Source organism: Trifolium pratense, linkage group LG5 (genome assembly GCF_020283565.1).
Source record: "Trifolium pratense cultivar HEN17-A07 linkage group LG5, ARS_RC_1.1, whole genome shotgun sequence".
Taxonomy (NCBI): Eukaryota; Viridiplantae; Streptophyta; class Magnoliopsida; order Fabales; family Fabaceae; genus Trifolium; species Trifolium pratense.
The window spans coordinates 12,940,855-12,957,218 of NC_060063.1; the positions used below are offsets into that span (position 1 = coordinate 12,940,855).

At 33.9% G+C, this 16,364-nt stretch overlaps 1 protein-coding gene across 4 annotated transcripts in view; it reads right to left on the minus strand.

The window, feature by feature from the left end:
* Positions 1-6,225: 6,225 nt before the first annotated feature.
* LOC123882892 overlaps positions 6,226-16,364 on the minus strand; it is a 44,241-nt gene continuing 34,102 nt past the window's right edge. Inside the window, exons 1-7 of one of the 4 annotated variants that reach the window (XM_045931536.1) lie at positions 14,893-15,025; positions 14,671-14,804; positions 14,490-14,572; positions 13,972-14,093; positions 7,816-7,980; positions 7,375-7,468; positions 6,226-6,561 (exon numbers count right to left, since the gene is read on the minus strand). In XM_045931536.1, coding sequence (XP_045787492.1) covers positions 6,360-6,561; positions 7,375-7,468; positions 7,816-7,980; positions 13,972-14,093; positions 14,490-14,572; positions 14,671-14,804; positions 14,893-14,926 — 834 coding nt within the window. In that variant the 5' untranslated portion in view covers positions 14,927-15,025 and the 3' untranslated portion in view covers positions 6,226-6,359. Of the gene's footprint in view, positions 6,815-7,374; positions 7,469-7,815; positions 7,981-13,971; positions 14,094-14,489; positions 14,573-14,670; positions 14,805-14,892; positions 15,026-16,364 lie in introns of those variants that run through there. The other 3 variants (XM_045931539.1, XM_045931540.1, XM_045931538.1) reach the window with 3 other exon arrangements.

The window sequence follows — 16,364 nt, forward strand, 5'->3', positions numbered from 1 at the left end:
TCATTTATCATCTCTTTTTCCAATTAAGCCACTGACTGGACGCAATTAATTACGTGGCAAGCCTGCATGATATTTTCATTTCTTTTTTATTTATTTATTTATTTATTTTGACCCACATGTAATTTATGATTAAAACTTATTTTTATAAATAAAATAAAAAATTCATCATCTTTTTTTTTGTCTTAAATTCATCATTTTTTTTTTGGTACATAAATTCACCATCTTTTTTTTTATTTGAAAATAAATTCATCATCTTTTTAATAAGGAGACCTTCGTCTTCGTAATCCTCCGTATAAAATAGACCCATAAAAAAATTGGTCCAATATATATATATATATATATATATATATATATATATATATAGGGGTTTTCTAACTTAGACCCTAGTTAGGTCTAAGTTAGCAAGGTGCACCTTTTGAGTTGGACCAAAATACCCATTCTTTTAATTTTTGAAAGAATAGAGCAACAGGGGCATTTCTGTAATTTTACATAAAAAAAAATAACACCACGCGCCCCATCTTCTTAAACAATTAATAGACGTGGATCCAGTGTCGCGCGCGTACGGAAGAACCATGGTTACAGACCGTTGATTTCCATCAGACAGCCAAGATGTGATCTCATTAAGACTGTCTGATCAATCAGACAGCCCAGATCATCCTGATCTATCAGATCATCTTGTCTGCGCCACACTAGATTATATGCTGGAGAGAGAAAATTTTGCTTTTGAAAAAGGCAGCCACGTGTCAGCATATGAATGGGTCTGCGTGATTTTTTTCATTTTATACTTTAAACTCGATTATTTCGTCGTAAATTAATATTTTATTTTTTATTTTTTATACCAAAATTCATAATTTTTTTTTCTCTACAAATAGAGACTTGGTTCGTTTGATTTGGACACCGAAAAAAAAACGCAATTTTTCACTACTTTAAACTCGATTATTTCGTCGTAAATTAATTTTTTATTTTTTATTTTTTATACCAAAATTCATAATTTTTTTTTTCCTACAAATAGAGACTTGGTTCGTTTGATTTGAACACCGAAATCCTTCTGAAACCATTTATATGGTAGAATGGTTTCAGAGAGTTGTAATCTGAAACCATTTTGCTGGTAGAATGGTTTCAGTAAGTTGATTACTAGTTATTTGCTTCTGAAACCATTTAGCTTGTAGAATGGTTGCACATAGTTGTATTCTGAAACCATTTTACTGGTAGAATGGTTTCAGTGAGTAATTTATTAATTGTGTTTGCTTCTGAAACCATTTATCTGGTACAATGGTTTCAGAGAGTTGTAATCTGAAACCATTTTGCTGGTAGAATGGTTTCAGTAAGTTGATTATTAGTTATTTGCTTCTGAAACCATTTAGCTTGTAGAATGGTTGCACATAGTTGTATTCTGAAACCATTTTACTGGTAGAATGGTTTCAGTGAGTAATTTATTAATTGTGTTTGCTTCTGAAACCATTTATCTGGTACAATGGTTTCAGAGAGTTGTAATCTGAAACCATTTTGCTGGTAGAATGGTTTCAGTAAGTTGATTATTAGTTATTTGCTTCTGAAACCATTTAGCTTGTAGAATGGTTGCACATAGTTGTATTCTGAAACCATTTTACTGGTAGAATGGTTTCAGTGAGTAATTTATTAATTGTGTTTGCTTCTGAAACCATTTATCTGGTAGAATGGTTTCAGAGAGTTGTAATCTGAAACCATTTTCCTGGTAAAATGGTTTCAGTAAGTTGATTATTAGTTATTTGCTTCTGAAACCATTTAGCTTGTAGAATGGTTGCACATAGTTGTATTCTGAAACCATTTTACTGGTAGAATGGTTTCAGTGAGTAATTTATTAATTGTGTTTGCTTCTGAAACCATTTATCTGGTAGAATGGTTTCAGAGAGTTGTAAACTGAAACCATTTTGCTGGTAAAATGGTTTCAGTAAGTTGATTATTAGTTATTTGATGAGATTAAGGTAGTGAAAAATTGGGTTTTTTTTTTTCTGTGTCCAAATCAAACGAACCAAGTCTCTATTTGTAGAGAAAAAAAAATTATGAATTTTGGTATAAAAAATAAAAAATAAAAAATTAATTTACGACGAAATAATCGAGTTTAAAGTAGTGAAAAATTGCGTTTTTTTTTCGGTGTCCAAATCAAACAAACCAAGTCTCTATTTGTAGAGAAAAAAAAATTATGAATTTTGGTATAAAAATTAAAAAATAAAAAATTAATTTACGACGAAATAATCGAGTTTAAAGTATAAAATGGAAAAAAATTAACGCAGCCAATCAGATCATGACACGTGGCCTGCCTTTTTCAGAAATTTCTCTCTCCGCGTCATCAAGCAACTACCACGCGCGTCTGTCGGTGCGTGTGATGCACGCGCGCTGCTTTTGGCCACTAACACGCTGCCACGTGTCATGGGGGGGGAAAAAGAAGTGGGGGGTGCGTGTACTGTTGCGTAAAATTACAGAAATGCCCCTGTTGCTCTATTCTTCCAAAAAATTAAAAAATGGGTATTTTTGTCCAACTCAAAAGGTGCACCTTGCTAATTTAGACCCAACTGGGTCTAAATTAGCAGCCCCCATATATATATATATATATATATTACTTTTCACCGTTAAATCATTTAACAAAATCTTATTATGGTCTAGAAACACCAAATCTAGCTAATTTATCAACTTCATCTTCTCCTCTCTCTCCCTCAAAAACTTGTTGTCTTCACTCTTAAAAACTTGTTGGATTTCAAAATTACTACAAGACAAATACCTTTTATTACAAAGAGCTTAAATTAACTAATCAAATAAAAAACCAAATTAGATGAAATAATATTGAAAAACAAACACATACTTGTAATTCTTAATCATAGGAGTGATGTTATTAGTGACTATGGTGTTTGGATTCAACTCATTACTCACAAGGCAAGTTACAAACCGATACGAAGCAAAAAAAACTTAATTAGTCTATTGGTCCCTTAAAGACATTTTAGGTTTTATAATGGTCCCTTAAAGAAAAAAAAAGGTCCGGATTGGTCCCTTAAAGAAAAAAAGATCCGGATTGGTCCCTTGAAGACATATATTTTTGTCATATTGGTCCTTTCCGTTAAATTTTAACTCCAATTATAACAAAAAATTCCAATGATTAAAATTTTAAAAATTAATAAGGTTTTTGGTAGACCACTTACACTTAATGACATCCACAATTCAGTTTACTAAAACTAACGTTTTTTGTAAAAAATTGACGGAAAGGACCAATTGAGAAACGGATGTGTCTTTAAGGGACCAAAAGACTAATTAAGCCCAAAAAAAATTTTTGACTTAAATACGTAGCAAAATTTAAAACATGTTATAAGGGAAAAAACCATTTTTGAATGTTTTTTCTTTATTTTCATACAATTAAATTAAATGTATTTTGCATTTAGTTTTCTCTTTCCCCCTTTTTCTCAACTAGGGATGTCAACGGGGTAGGGAATGTGCGGGGGAAGCTTCCCCGTTCCCCGCCCCAAAGTGCAAGCGGGAGAGATTTTGCCTCCGTCCCCGTCCCCACGGGGGAATATTTGTCCCCATCCTCATCTCGATCCCCACGGTTTCCGCGGAGATACACGGATATCAAATATTAACAAAATTTCTATAATTTTCGGTCAAATTATGATAGTAGTATGACGTTATTTTTTCTGTCTTATCTAAAAAAACAATTATTTTGCATCTTTCTTTTTTAAATAATAAAAACAACACATAATGCATTCATAACCAAAAAAACATTGCAAAAACATTTAGCTATTAATAATCATACAAAACCTAACGGCCAAAGTATTTCATAGCAAAGTATGGCAGTTCGGGGAATGAACTAATAATCATACTAAAAACATTGCAAAAACATTTGACTACTAATAATCATACTAATAGTAATATATAGTGTATATATGGACGGATTCAAGGAATCCGCAGGGACGGATGTTTCGTCCCCGATCCCCGCCCCAAAGTGCCTGCGGGGGGATTTTTGCCTCCATCTCCATCCCCACGGGGATAAAATCATTGTTTTCGGAGCTCTGAACGGGGCAATCCCCACGAGGATCCGCTCCACCGGATGCAAATTGACAACCCAAACTCAACAAACAATAAAAGTTGTTTTTACATCTTCCTATGCAACTTGTTCCAAGGAAAACACACAAATACATATTTCAAATTATCATATTTTTCTTTTTCTTAATAAGTGTGATTTTTTTATATTCTCTTATAATTTGGAATGGATGAAGTATAATTTATTTATTTTTTCACACCGGTATTCGGTGCAATCTTGCACAAGATATCTCAAGAAAAAGTTTATTATAAATACTTGAAAGTTTGTTATAGTTGCAGTAATTATCACTTTATGTGATTATCAGGTTATTAGAGTTTGTTTTTCTTTTTGACAACCATGTTATTAGAGTTTGTTGTTGTTGCCATTAATGGAGAATGCAAGTTTTTAAGTTTGTTATAGTTGCAATAAGTATCACCTTTATGTGATTATCAGGATGTTAGAGTTTGTTGTAGTTACCATTAATGTAATGCAAGTTTTTACAAGGTGTAATTTTTTGTGGATATGGATTCTCTGTTGTCAAATAGTGATTACAAGTGAATCACAGTTATTGGACCAAGTCAATACATTTTAGTTTAATTTATAGTGTTAAATTTGGATCATTTGATTTCAATCAAATGACACAAAATGAATTGACTGCATGACTACACCATTGACTGACCGCATAGAATCCATATCTGTTTTTTCTCGATCAGGTTATGATTTTAATTTGGAACGATTTTAATATAAACACCCCCATTTAATATAAGTGTGTGAGAAGATCATGAAATATTGAAAGCTTGATAATATAGATTTCAGATTGGCCCAGCTTAATTTGTTCAGTGGCACATTAACAATGTGAACTTTTAGAGAAAAAAATTTTGTGCTCTCCATCATTTCTCACGCGACCTATACATTACTAATTAATCTCTATTCACTGAGCTTCTTTGATCCTTATCTGTTTGTTGTTGCTCTCTGTGCCGGAAAGTTGTTGCGGATTTGAGTTTTGTTGGTTCGAATTTGGTGCTGGTGCGGATCTCGTATCTTTGCTGGTGCGGATCTGGACTTTGCTTCGGCGGTTTTGGTGCTGTTTTTCCGGCGGGTGTGGTGGTTCGGTGCGGATCCGGAGGTTTGGTGTGATATTGGTGTTACGGTGGTGAGTCTTGTTTGGAGTGGTGGTGGCGGCCTAGGTTTTGGTGTTGTCGTGTTGGTGGATGTGACGGTTCTGAGTTGAGGGGGAGTGAAGGTGAGGTGTTGTTGTGGCGGTATTGGATCTAGCGATGTCGGGGTGTGGTTGATGTTGTGTTGAATGGTTTTACTCGATACGGGATTCTCTGACTGCTTTCAAATCTATTGAAATTTGCAGGATTCGTTTTTGAGTCTCTGATGGTTTCCAAATCTGCTGAGATTTGCAGGTTTCTTTGTATCTGGTCGACCTTTCCTGCATCGGTGTTGACTGTTTAGAGCAGACTGCGAGCTGCAGGACTTGGCTGCCTAGTTTTTCATTCTACCGTTGCCCCATTTATTTTTGGTTTGCGGAGCTGCTTTTTGTATTCTAATGGGCCGATCACTTTTGATTCGAGATCGAGATTTAGAGTCTTAAAAAAAACAAAAATTGCGTTTTCATTATGGTCTTACAGAACGACAATAGCTTAAATACGTTCGTATCGCTGGAAAAGCCAAAGTGTCGACCGGTCAAGTTTTACTACAATTACTTCTAAACATGTCTGTGGTTAACTAATTGACGAGCTTGAGGAATAGTCGAAGCCATACCCAATCGAAAAAGTATGTTATCCAAACGCATTTCAAGTAATTGTACTAAAACTTTTTGGGTCGGGTTGATGGTGTGTTGACTGTGGAGTGTGTACTAGGTGGTGTCTGTTTTTAGTTTTATCTTTGGTGTTCCGCTTATATACGGCGACTTTGTTTTGTAGTTCCGTTTTTCCCGGCCTCTGTTCGTCTTGTGCAGAGACCGGTTATTATTAATAATATTTTGCCGTTAAAAAAAAATCTGAGAAGATTTTTTATTTATAATTTCCTTGAGTTACTATTTTTTATTTTCACTGGAAAAAACAATTAGCTAAACCATAGTTTGTACAACAAATCACAGCCTCATATTCTACAAAGGAAAATTTTGCACATAATTATTTTAATAATAAAATTATATATATCACTTTAAAAAAAATAAAATTATATATATTCATTTATGTTGTCAAATATACTTATATACATATAGATTTCTACGTGTAAAGGAAAATATGGCATGGATAATATTATATGAAAATGAAGAGTTCAAATCCTAGCAAGAACAGACCTAACTAGCAGTACCCTTGTTCTGGTCAATGGTTTCCTTGATGAAGCACACTACAACTGATAATAGCTCATCTTGATGATTATTGTATGCATGATCTGCTCCTTCAATGATATGCAACTTGTGGTTAGGTATGATCTTAGCAAACTCGTGTGCATCTTGAACAGAGTTAATTTCGTCGGAAGAACCGTGAATTGTAAGGACCCTGTCATATATGATGTAATTTGACATTATCATATCTATGCATCAATGTAAGTATGTAGAGTAATTTGATAAGTTCATCAAGAATTGTCGGTTGCAGTCTTCTTTGCTTCTTCACCATATCACATTTGTGTGTCTGCGCGCGTGTGTGAGAATGGTGATTTTATATGAGTGAGAGGGTTTGTTGTTAGCTATTGGAATAAAAGTAAGGGTTGAGATTAAAACAATCCTTTAAGTGGTTGTATATTATTCATAACCTGAAATGCATTATTCAGTTTTCAGTGATATGACGCAAATATGACTTTATAACTTATAAGTGAGTTATTTCTCACCCGACAAATCGGTATTATAAGAGTCGAGTTAGATCTAACTCAAATTCTAAGAATTACTTTGAAAACACTACACATAGCTATTAACATCAAATTTTGTTAAGGGTTACTCAATAAATATTAGTTTTAAAAATATATATCGAAATTCGAAATGTAGTAGTTGAACATTCTTTCACTAACTGGACTTGATGGCTATGAAAGAATAATTTAGATTGAGAAAGAAACAGACAGAGATCATGGTTTTTATTTCTTCTATTATAGAAATATATTTGTTTTACTTTTCAACATCTACACAATAAGGACTGATAATAAAGAAACTGAGCTGAACAAACCAATTTCTTCATTGTTCAATCAATAATATACAGTATATTATCTTGTTACTGTGCTAATTGTAATATTTTTTCTGGATCCTAACAAACACACATGTCCTTAAACAACATATAAATAGAGCTAGAAGAAGAAGAGATCAAACATCATTTTCCACTAACCTGCATTCTTTGTCAATCTGAGGGCATACTTCATTCAGATTTGTACCTAAGACTTCCATCAAACTTTCCTTAGTTACACGGTAATCCAAACTTCCTGCAAAAATACACGTCCACAAATGATCATTTAATAAATAACATACTAAATGCCGTCAAAATAAATAAATAACATAGTAATTGAGTGCTTAAGTGTGACAGAGATTGCAACAAAGAACTTGTAAATTTTCATTAACATCGTACCCGGTGAAATCTATCTAAAGTTCTAAATTAAAGTCATTTGTAGATATTGAACTAGATTGTTCACGATTAAGGTCTACTTTGAACTTTGTGCTTGTGATATTGTAATCCTAATTCCAAATTTTAGTATAAATTTCACCAAGTGTTGCCAGAGATAAAACTATTTGAGGTCCTTTAAGGTCAAATAAGCCTGCGTAAATGATTTACCTGAACTCTTCTTCACATCAATGAAACCATCCTTCTTAATTCTTTCGAAATAATCTTTACCAAGGCATTCTTCAATGCCAGCCTTTAGATTATAACGTCCAGAGATGTTGACAACAGTTTTAATGTCATGATATTTGGAAGCATACAGAAGCCCCATGTTACCTCCTGCATCAGGACCAAAAGTAACAAAATTTATTGATTGTCATTGTATATGTTAATACCTTCAAACCAAACAAAAATTACTTATTGTCTTGGTATATATGTAAATACCTTAAAACAACAACTCAAAAACTATGTTAAAATGAAAGATAATGGTCAAGTTCATTTTTAGCATGGTTTTGCAAAGGTTTCTTTCTGTTCCGGACTGGGCCAAGTCCCAACCACGAGCTGAACCGGGTTGACCGAACTGTACTTAGTTGGCAGACCATACGATAGATACGACCTAAAATACATGTGGGCCGCCAGATTCTGCCGCCTAACCATCATCCGACAACCATCCACTGGACAAATATTGAGGAGAATGTTCTAAGTTCCCCAAAAACCCTAATTCTCCTTATAAACTTGTCTTATGAGCAAGGTCAGGAATGTCTTATCTAACCCTAAATACCTCTCACTTTCGGCGCCTACTGAGTTGATTGTCAGAGTGTATGCATGTAGAGGGGATCACTACAAACCTATCATCCAGATCTCAGGTCCAGAGGGGATCACTTTCTATGTCGACTTATTGACTAATCTCATGCTATAAGTTTGGATAGGAAATTAGTTGATATACATGAAATCAGACGGGTTCGGTTACCAATGGATTAAACTTGACAGATCCGAATGAACCCAAGACAAACTCGTTTTTGTCAACCATGACCTGAATGTCAATAGAATTGAATGACAGAATGTCATTGATTAGTGCAAATTTGTTGGCCAGCAGATTTGCACAGATTTGATTGTCATTTAAGCCAGAATATCATACATTATTGTACAGCTACAATTGTGTAATTATGTATTTATCAAAAAGCCTAACTGTAGATAGCAGTTACAGATTGTATTAACACTATTTAAATGAGAATACTCCAGCAAAAAAGAATCATAGTTTTGACCCTCATTTCTCTTAGTTTAACATGTTCTCTCTGAGTTTTGACATGGTATTAGTCTAGGTTTCGATCCACCATTTGTCCCAAGTTTATCGTTTTTCTCTGAGTTTTCTTGTTCTCTCAGTCCCTTGGTTTCTTGTCAGGTCTCCTAGCTATCAATTTTAGTTTCTTGTTTTTTCTCCCTGCTGTGAGAGATTTGCACAAATTTGTTTGTCATTTAAAATTATTGTACAGCTACAATTGTGTAATTATGTATTTATCAAATAGCCTAACTGTAGATAGCAGTTACAGATTGTATTAACACTATTTAAATGAGAATACTCCAGCAAAAAAGAATGCCACATTATTAAAGAATGTCTAATCAGGCCACCAAGGAGAAATGCAACAGCTTTCACTGCCTCTGCCGGTTCTACTTCTGCTGTTTCTATGGATCAGAATTTGTCTAATTCTGTGCCAACATTGACACCTGAAATGGTTCAACATATTATTGTTTCAGCATTTTCTGCTTTAGCACTTTCAGGTAAGGCTTTTTCGCCTAGTTCTCCTTGGTATTTCGACTCAGGGGCATCCAATCATATGACCAACAATGTCGCTGCTCTTAAAAATGTTACAAATTATTAAGGTGATTTGAAAATACATACCGCTGATGGGAACAGTTTACCCATCACAGCAATTGGTGATATTTCCTCATCTCTCACCAATGCTTATGTTTCTCCTGGTCTAACTAGTAACCTTATTTCAGTTGGTCAATTAGTTGACAATGGTTGCAAAGTTGAATTTTCAAATTCTGGTTGTTTTGTGCAGGATCAACACTCAGGGAAAACGATCGCGAAGGGGCCTAAAGTTGGACATCTTTTTCCTGTTAATTCATTGTTGTCTTCGACTTCTCTACTGCCTTTTATTTCTTGTAATTCTGCGACGGTTAGTTTCCAATTATGGCATAAGCGTCTTGGTCACCCAAATTCAAATGTACTTCATGATTTAATAAAATCAGGAATTCTTGGCAATAAAAATTTCCCATCTCTTAGTGCTGTTCAATTTGATTGCAATTCTTGTAAACTTGGTAAAAGTAAAATTCTACCTTTTCCAATTCATCACTCAAATGTAAATCAGCCTTTTGATATGATTCATAGTGATTTGTGGGGAATAGCACCTGTTATATCTCATGCACAATACAAGTACTTTATCACTTTTATTGACGACTACAGTCGTTTCACATGGGTTTATTTTTTGCGTTCTAAGTCTGAAGCCTTCACTGCATTCAAATTCTTCCATGCCTATGTTCAGACTCAATTTTCATCTAAAATTAAAATTTTGCGTTCTGACAATGGGGTGGAATACATATCTCATTCATTTCAAGAATTTTTGCAGTAAAATGGCATATTATCTCAAAGGTCATGTCCTTCCACACCCTAACAAAACGGGTGGCGGAAAGAAAAAACCGTCATCTTCTTGATGTGGTCCTTACTTTAATGTTAGAGTCTTTTATGCCCTCTCGGTTTTGGTGTGAAGCACTCTCCACTGCTGTCCATCTTATTAACCGCTTGCCTTCTCAAGTTTTAAATAACGATTCTCCCTTTTTGAGGTTATTTGGTAAGCCACCAAATTATTCCACTCTTCGTACTTTTGGTTGTGTCTGTTATGTTCATCTTCCGCCACAAGAACGCACCAAACTCACAGCTCAATCTGTTAAATGTGTTTTTCTTGGCTACTCAGCCCATCAAAAAGGTTTTTTATGTTATAATCCTAATCTCCATAGGTTTCGAGTTTCAAGAAATGTCATCTTTCGACAAAATACATATTTTTTTGCTACTAATCAAGACACTTATTCTTCTATATCCAAATCTGTTTTGCCATTATTTCCTAATAATTCTGCAGGAGAACAAACGCGTCAGCCTCTATTGGTCTACCAAAGACGTCCAACTGTTCCACTTCCCCCTCCCGACCATTCTCTAGATGCTGATCCAACATTTCAACTAGAACTACCCCCCTTACGTCGCAGTACTCGCGCTCGTAAACCACTAGAGAAGTATGGTTATTCTGAACCTTTATCTTTGACAGCAACTTTAGAATATGTTCCTATTCCTTCTTCATATAAACAGGCTATAGAGCAGAAATGTTGGCAGGATGCTATAGAAGCTGAACTTTTGGCACTAGAGGAAAATCAGACATGGGATGTTGTGCCATGTCCTAAATCTGTTAAGCCTCTTGGTAGTAAATTTGTGTTCAATATAAAGATGCGTTCAGATGGATCAATAGATCGCTACAAGGCTAGGTTGGTTGTTCTTGCCAATAAGCAAGAATTTGGCCTAGACTATGAGTAGACTTTTGCACATGTGGCAAAAATGACTACTGTGAGAACTATTCTTGCTATTGCTGCATCTGAATCTTGGCAAATTCACCAGCTAGATGTGAAAAATGCCTTCCTCCATGGTGACCTCAAAGAAGAAGTTTACATCAAACTTCCTACTGGTATGCCCTCATTACCGAATACTGTTTGCAAACTAAAGCATTCTTTGTATGGATTAAAACAGACACCAAGAGTATGGTTTGAAAAGTTTAGAACAACACTACTTAGCTTTTCTTTTCTACAAAGCAGCTATGACTCATCTCTTTTTTTACAAAGAACCTCAAAAGGAATTGTAATACTTCTCGTTTATGTGGACGACATTGTCATCACTTGCTCAGATCAAGAGGCTATCACTACAATCAAACAATTGTTGCATTCAACTTTCCACATGAAAGATCTTGGGCAGCTCACTTATTTCTTGGGATTAGAAGTACAATTCCAACAAAAAGGCATCTTTGTCACTCAACACAAATATTCTCAAGATCTTATTCAGCTAGCTGGTCTCACAAATGCAGCTCCAGTTGATACTCCCATGGAGGTGAATGTAAAGTTACGACGGGATGAGGGCGAACTCCTACAAGACCCAACTTTTTACCGTAAATTGGTTGGAAGTCTAATCTACCTAACCATCACAAGACCTGATATCTCTTTTGCTGTCCACACGGTCAGTAAATTCATGCAAAATCCTAGACACTTGCAACTTTCTGCAGTACAACGGATCATTAGATATCTACTAGCCACTTCCAAGCGAGGTCTTTTCTTTCCTACAGGTGCAACAATACGACTTCAAGCATACAGTGATGCTGATTGGGCTGGATGTCCAGACACAAGGAAGTCAACTATTGGCTGGTGTATGTTTTTAGGATATGCTCCTATTTCCTGGAAATGCAAGAACAAGAATCGGTCTCTAAATCTTCTATTGAAGCAGAATATCGGTCCATGTCTGTAGCATGCTCTGAGATTATTTGGTTGCGGGGTCTTCTTTCAGAACTTGGTTATTCATTATTCACAAACACAACCAATTCCGCTGCATGCTGATAATACAAGTGCCATACAGATTGCAGCAAACCCTGTATACCATGAAAGAACAAAGCACATAGAGGTTGATTGTCATTCAACTAGGGAAGCCAATGACCGCAAAATTATCACTCTGCCTCATGTCTCTACATCTGTTCAAATTGCTGACATACTCACAAAATCCATGACACGTCAGCGCCATAATTTCATAATCAGCAAATTGATGCTTGTGGACTTACCAGCATCAATTTGAGGGGGGATGTCAATAGAATTGAATGACTGAATGTCATTGATTAGTGCAAATTTGTTGGCCAGCAGATTTGCACAGATTTGATTGTCATTTAAGCCAGAATATTATACATTATAGTACAACTACAATTGTGTAATTATGTATTTATCAAATAGCCTAACTGTAGATAGCAGTTACAGATTGTATTAACACTATTTAAATGAGAATACTCCAGCAAAAAGGGATCATAGTTTTGACCCTCATTTCTGTTAGTTTAACATGTTCTCTCTGAGTTTTGACACTGAAACCCGCTACAATCCGATCCAAAATCCAATTTCAGTCTCGTTTTTTCCAAGCCGGGCCTTACCGTTTTATGCAGCACAAGTTGACATGAAATTATTTTGATAAGGACAGCTCTCGTAATGGAAAATTATCAACGAGTGATTGTATAAATTCGCACATATATCCAAAAGCTTATCTAGATTATAACGTCCAGAGATGTTGACAACAGTTTTAATGTCATGATATTTGGAAGCATACAGAAGCCCCATGTTACCTTCTGCATCAGGACCAAAAGTAACAAAATTTATTGATTGTCATTGTATGTTAATATCTTCAAACCTAACAAAAATTACTTATTGTCTTGGTATATATGTAAATACCTTAAAACAACAACTAAAAAACTATGTTAAAATGAAAGATAATGGTCAAGTTCATTTTTAGCATGGTTTTGCAAAGGTTTCTTTCTGTTCCGGACTGGGCCAAGTCCCAACCACGAGCTGAACCGGGTTGACCGAACCGTACTTAGTTGGCAGACCATACAATAGATACGCCCTAAAATACATGTGGGCCGCCAGATTCTGCCGTCTAACCATCATCCGACAACCATCCACTGGACAAATATTGAGGAGAATGTTCTAAGTTCCCCAAAAACCCTAATTCTCCTTATAAAGTTGTCTTATGAGCTAGGTCAGGAATTTCTTATCTAACCCTAAATACCTCTCACTTTAGGCGCCTACTGAGTTGATTATCAGAGTGTATGCATGTAGAGGGGATCACTACAAACCTATCATCCAGATCTCAGGTCCAGAGGGGATCACTTTCTATGTCGACTTATTGACTAATCTCATGCTATAAGTTTGTATAGGAAATTAGGTGATATACATGAAATCAGACGGGTTTGGTTACCAATGGATTGAACTTGACAGATCTGAATGAACCCAAGACAAACTCGTTTTTGTCAACCATGACCTGAAACCCACTACAATCCGATCCAAAATCCAATTTCAGTCTCGTTTTTTCCAAGCCGGGCCTTACTGTTTTATGCAGCACAAGTTGACATGAAATTATTTTGATAAGGACAGCTCTCGTAATGGAAAATTATCAACGAGTGATTGTATAAATTCGCAGACATATCCAAAAGCTTATCTAGATACTTGTTTTTTTCCTTCATATAAGCAAACAAATCAAGATACCTTTACTATGTCCAACAATTGCGCGGATTACACGATTTGATTCCCGGAAATGTTGAACAACAGCATGTAAATCATCCACCTCTGTTGAAAAGTTACCAAACTGAAACGAACCTTCGCTTTCCCTTGAAGTAAAACCCAACTAATTAAAGTTAAGACAAATCAAAGAATGAAACAAGGCTAACTATGAAGACAAGATATCAGAAACTTTAGAACATATAACTCAATTTTTGGGAATTCTACAGAAGAAACAGTGACAGAATCGAGTCATTCTTAGAAGTTTGCTCCCCCAAATATAACAATTCTGACAAAACCCACCAAACAGAACATGAAATCACAGCAATCCTTAAAATACATATATCCTTCCAACAGTACAACCAGGACAGAGATTGATTGGTCTTAACCTATCATTTTGCAGCATAATTTCATTTCACAGACAATTTCACAAACATTTAGACTGCATATAAATAAAACTGAATATTCAGTGCATATGGTTTTGTTCTGGATCATAATAAACATACCCATTTCCAGAAAAATCAAAGCGGAAGGAACTAATTTGTGCCTTTTCCAATGCAACAGCAAGATTCAATATGAGATTGGTATCCTAAAATTGAAAAAACAAAAATTAGTCAAAATAATATGGTAAACGATTATGCATAAATTTAAGTAAAAAACGAAAAGGAAAAGGAAAAAGAAACAAACTTTGGAGCATTGAAAACCATGACACAAGATAACAAGGTCGGTGGTTGTTCCAGATTGATGTAATATGCCAACGAGTTTTTCACCGTTTTTGTTGGGTATTATGATTCTATGATTATGATGATGTTGCTGAATAGCTAAAACAACAAATGAGAGATAAATTAATTATTCTTTGAAATATTGATAATATTGAAATGTATGAAACTAACTAACTAACTAACTAACATGGGTTTTGTGTAGCAGCAGCTGCTAGGGACATCTTCACTTCAATTCTCTTGGTTTCAAGTTTGAGTTTGTGATTTCGTCTAAAAAAAAGTCAATTCTAAAAACGACCTCTGCTTTCAAATAACTAACCTTGGTTTCTAAACCGCAATCCTGGGTTTTAAATCTATCTATCTATTATTTATATATTTAGGAGTTTCTCTCTCATGGTCTTATTCTTATGTGGCATCATTTCCTTGATCCATGTCTTATGTGGCATTCTAATATTTCTGCAATTCCTATGTGGTTAACTATGAAGGCCTTTGCAATTTCTCTAATACATGATAATATCATTTTACTTAGAATCTTTGGCTAATTTGGAAATTCAATCATTTTTCAATTATTGTTTATAAATCGAATTTAATGCACCTATTAAAAATAATTTTAAAAGGAAATAATTGACTATTTTTGTACCAATTTCGTCAAAAAAAAATTATTTTTGTAACAAAGCAATTGTTTTTAAATTTTTTTTTATGAAAGGAAGATTGTCAACTGCATATAATAATTAGGTATAATTGTCAGCTGGATATAATAATTTTTATGGTCTTCAAATTCAATTAAAAAAATATTAAATCTTTATGGTCTCCAAATTATTCTCTCACAAAATTTTTTCTAAATGGTCGTGTATCAAAATACTAAGGTCACACACACAGATATATATATATATATATATATATATATATATATATATATATATATATATATATATATATATATATATATATATATATATATTGTATTACGGTAAAAAAAAATATATTATATATTTTCATAATTTTATAATTATATAGAGTCACATAATATAATTAATATTTTATTATTATTTAAAAAAAATTGGAATATGTGTGTTATATTCATGTGCATTAATTTATTTAATTTATTTATAATATAATGGAATATGTCTTATTTACTAATTTACTAATTACTAATTTACTAATATATTTTTAAAATTAAAAATGGAATCAATATATTTGACTTTTAATGAATTTAATTTCATATTAAAGACAAAATTACTTATTTGTCCATTATTTTTTACTATATATATAACATTTGTCTGAACTCTAAAACTCACAATTTTTCAATCTTCATTATCTCTTATTCATCTCTCTCGATAATCACTATTTTTTCTGTATATGTCACCTTTTTAAATTTCTTTATTTTTTTCTTCTTTGTTCGATATTTCTTATATTTTTAATATATTGTTTGTTTTACCTTTTAGATTATTTTCTTTTGGTCATCTTTTTATTTATTAATCCTATTTATTTTTCGTGACAGGGAAATAATTGAGAGGCAAGACGAAATGCATCACATTCTCATAAAATGGATTGAATTGAGAGCTCGGAGTCTGTTTTAACAACTGTAGTTTTCTTTTTTTAGAAAATCTTGCTTATAGCACTTTATCAATATCAATGATGTCTTGGATACAAGTTGGAATA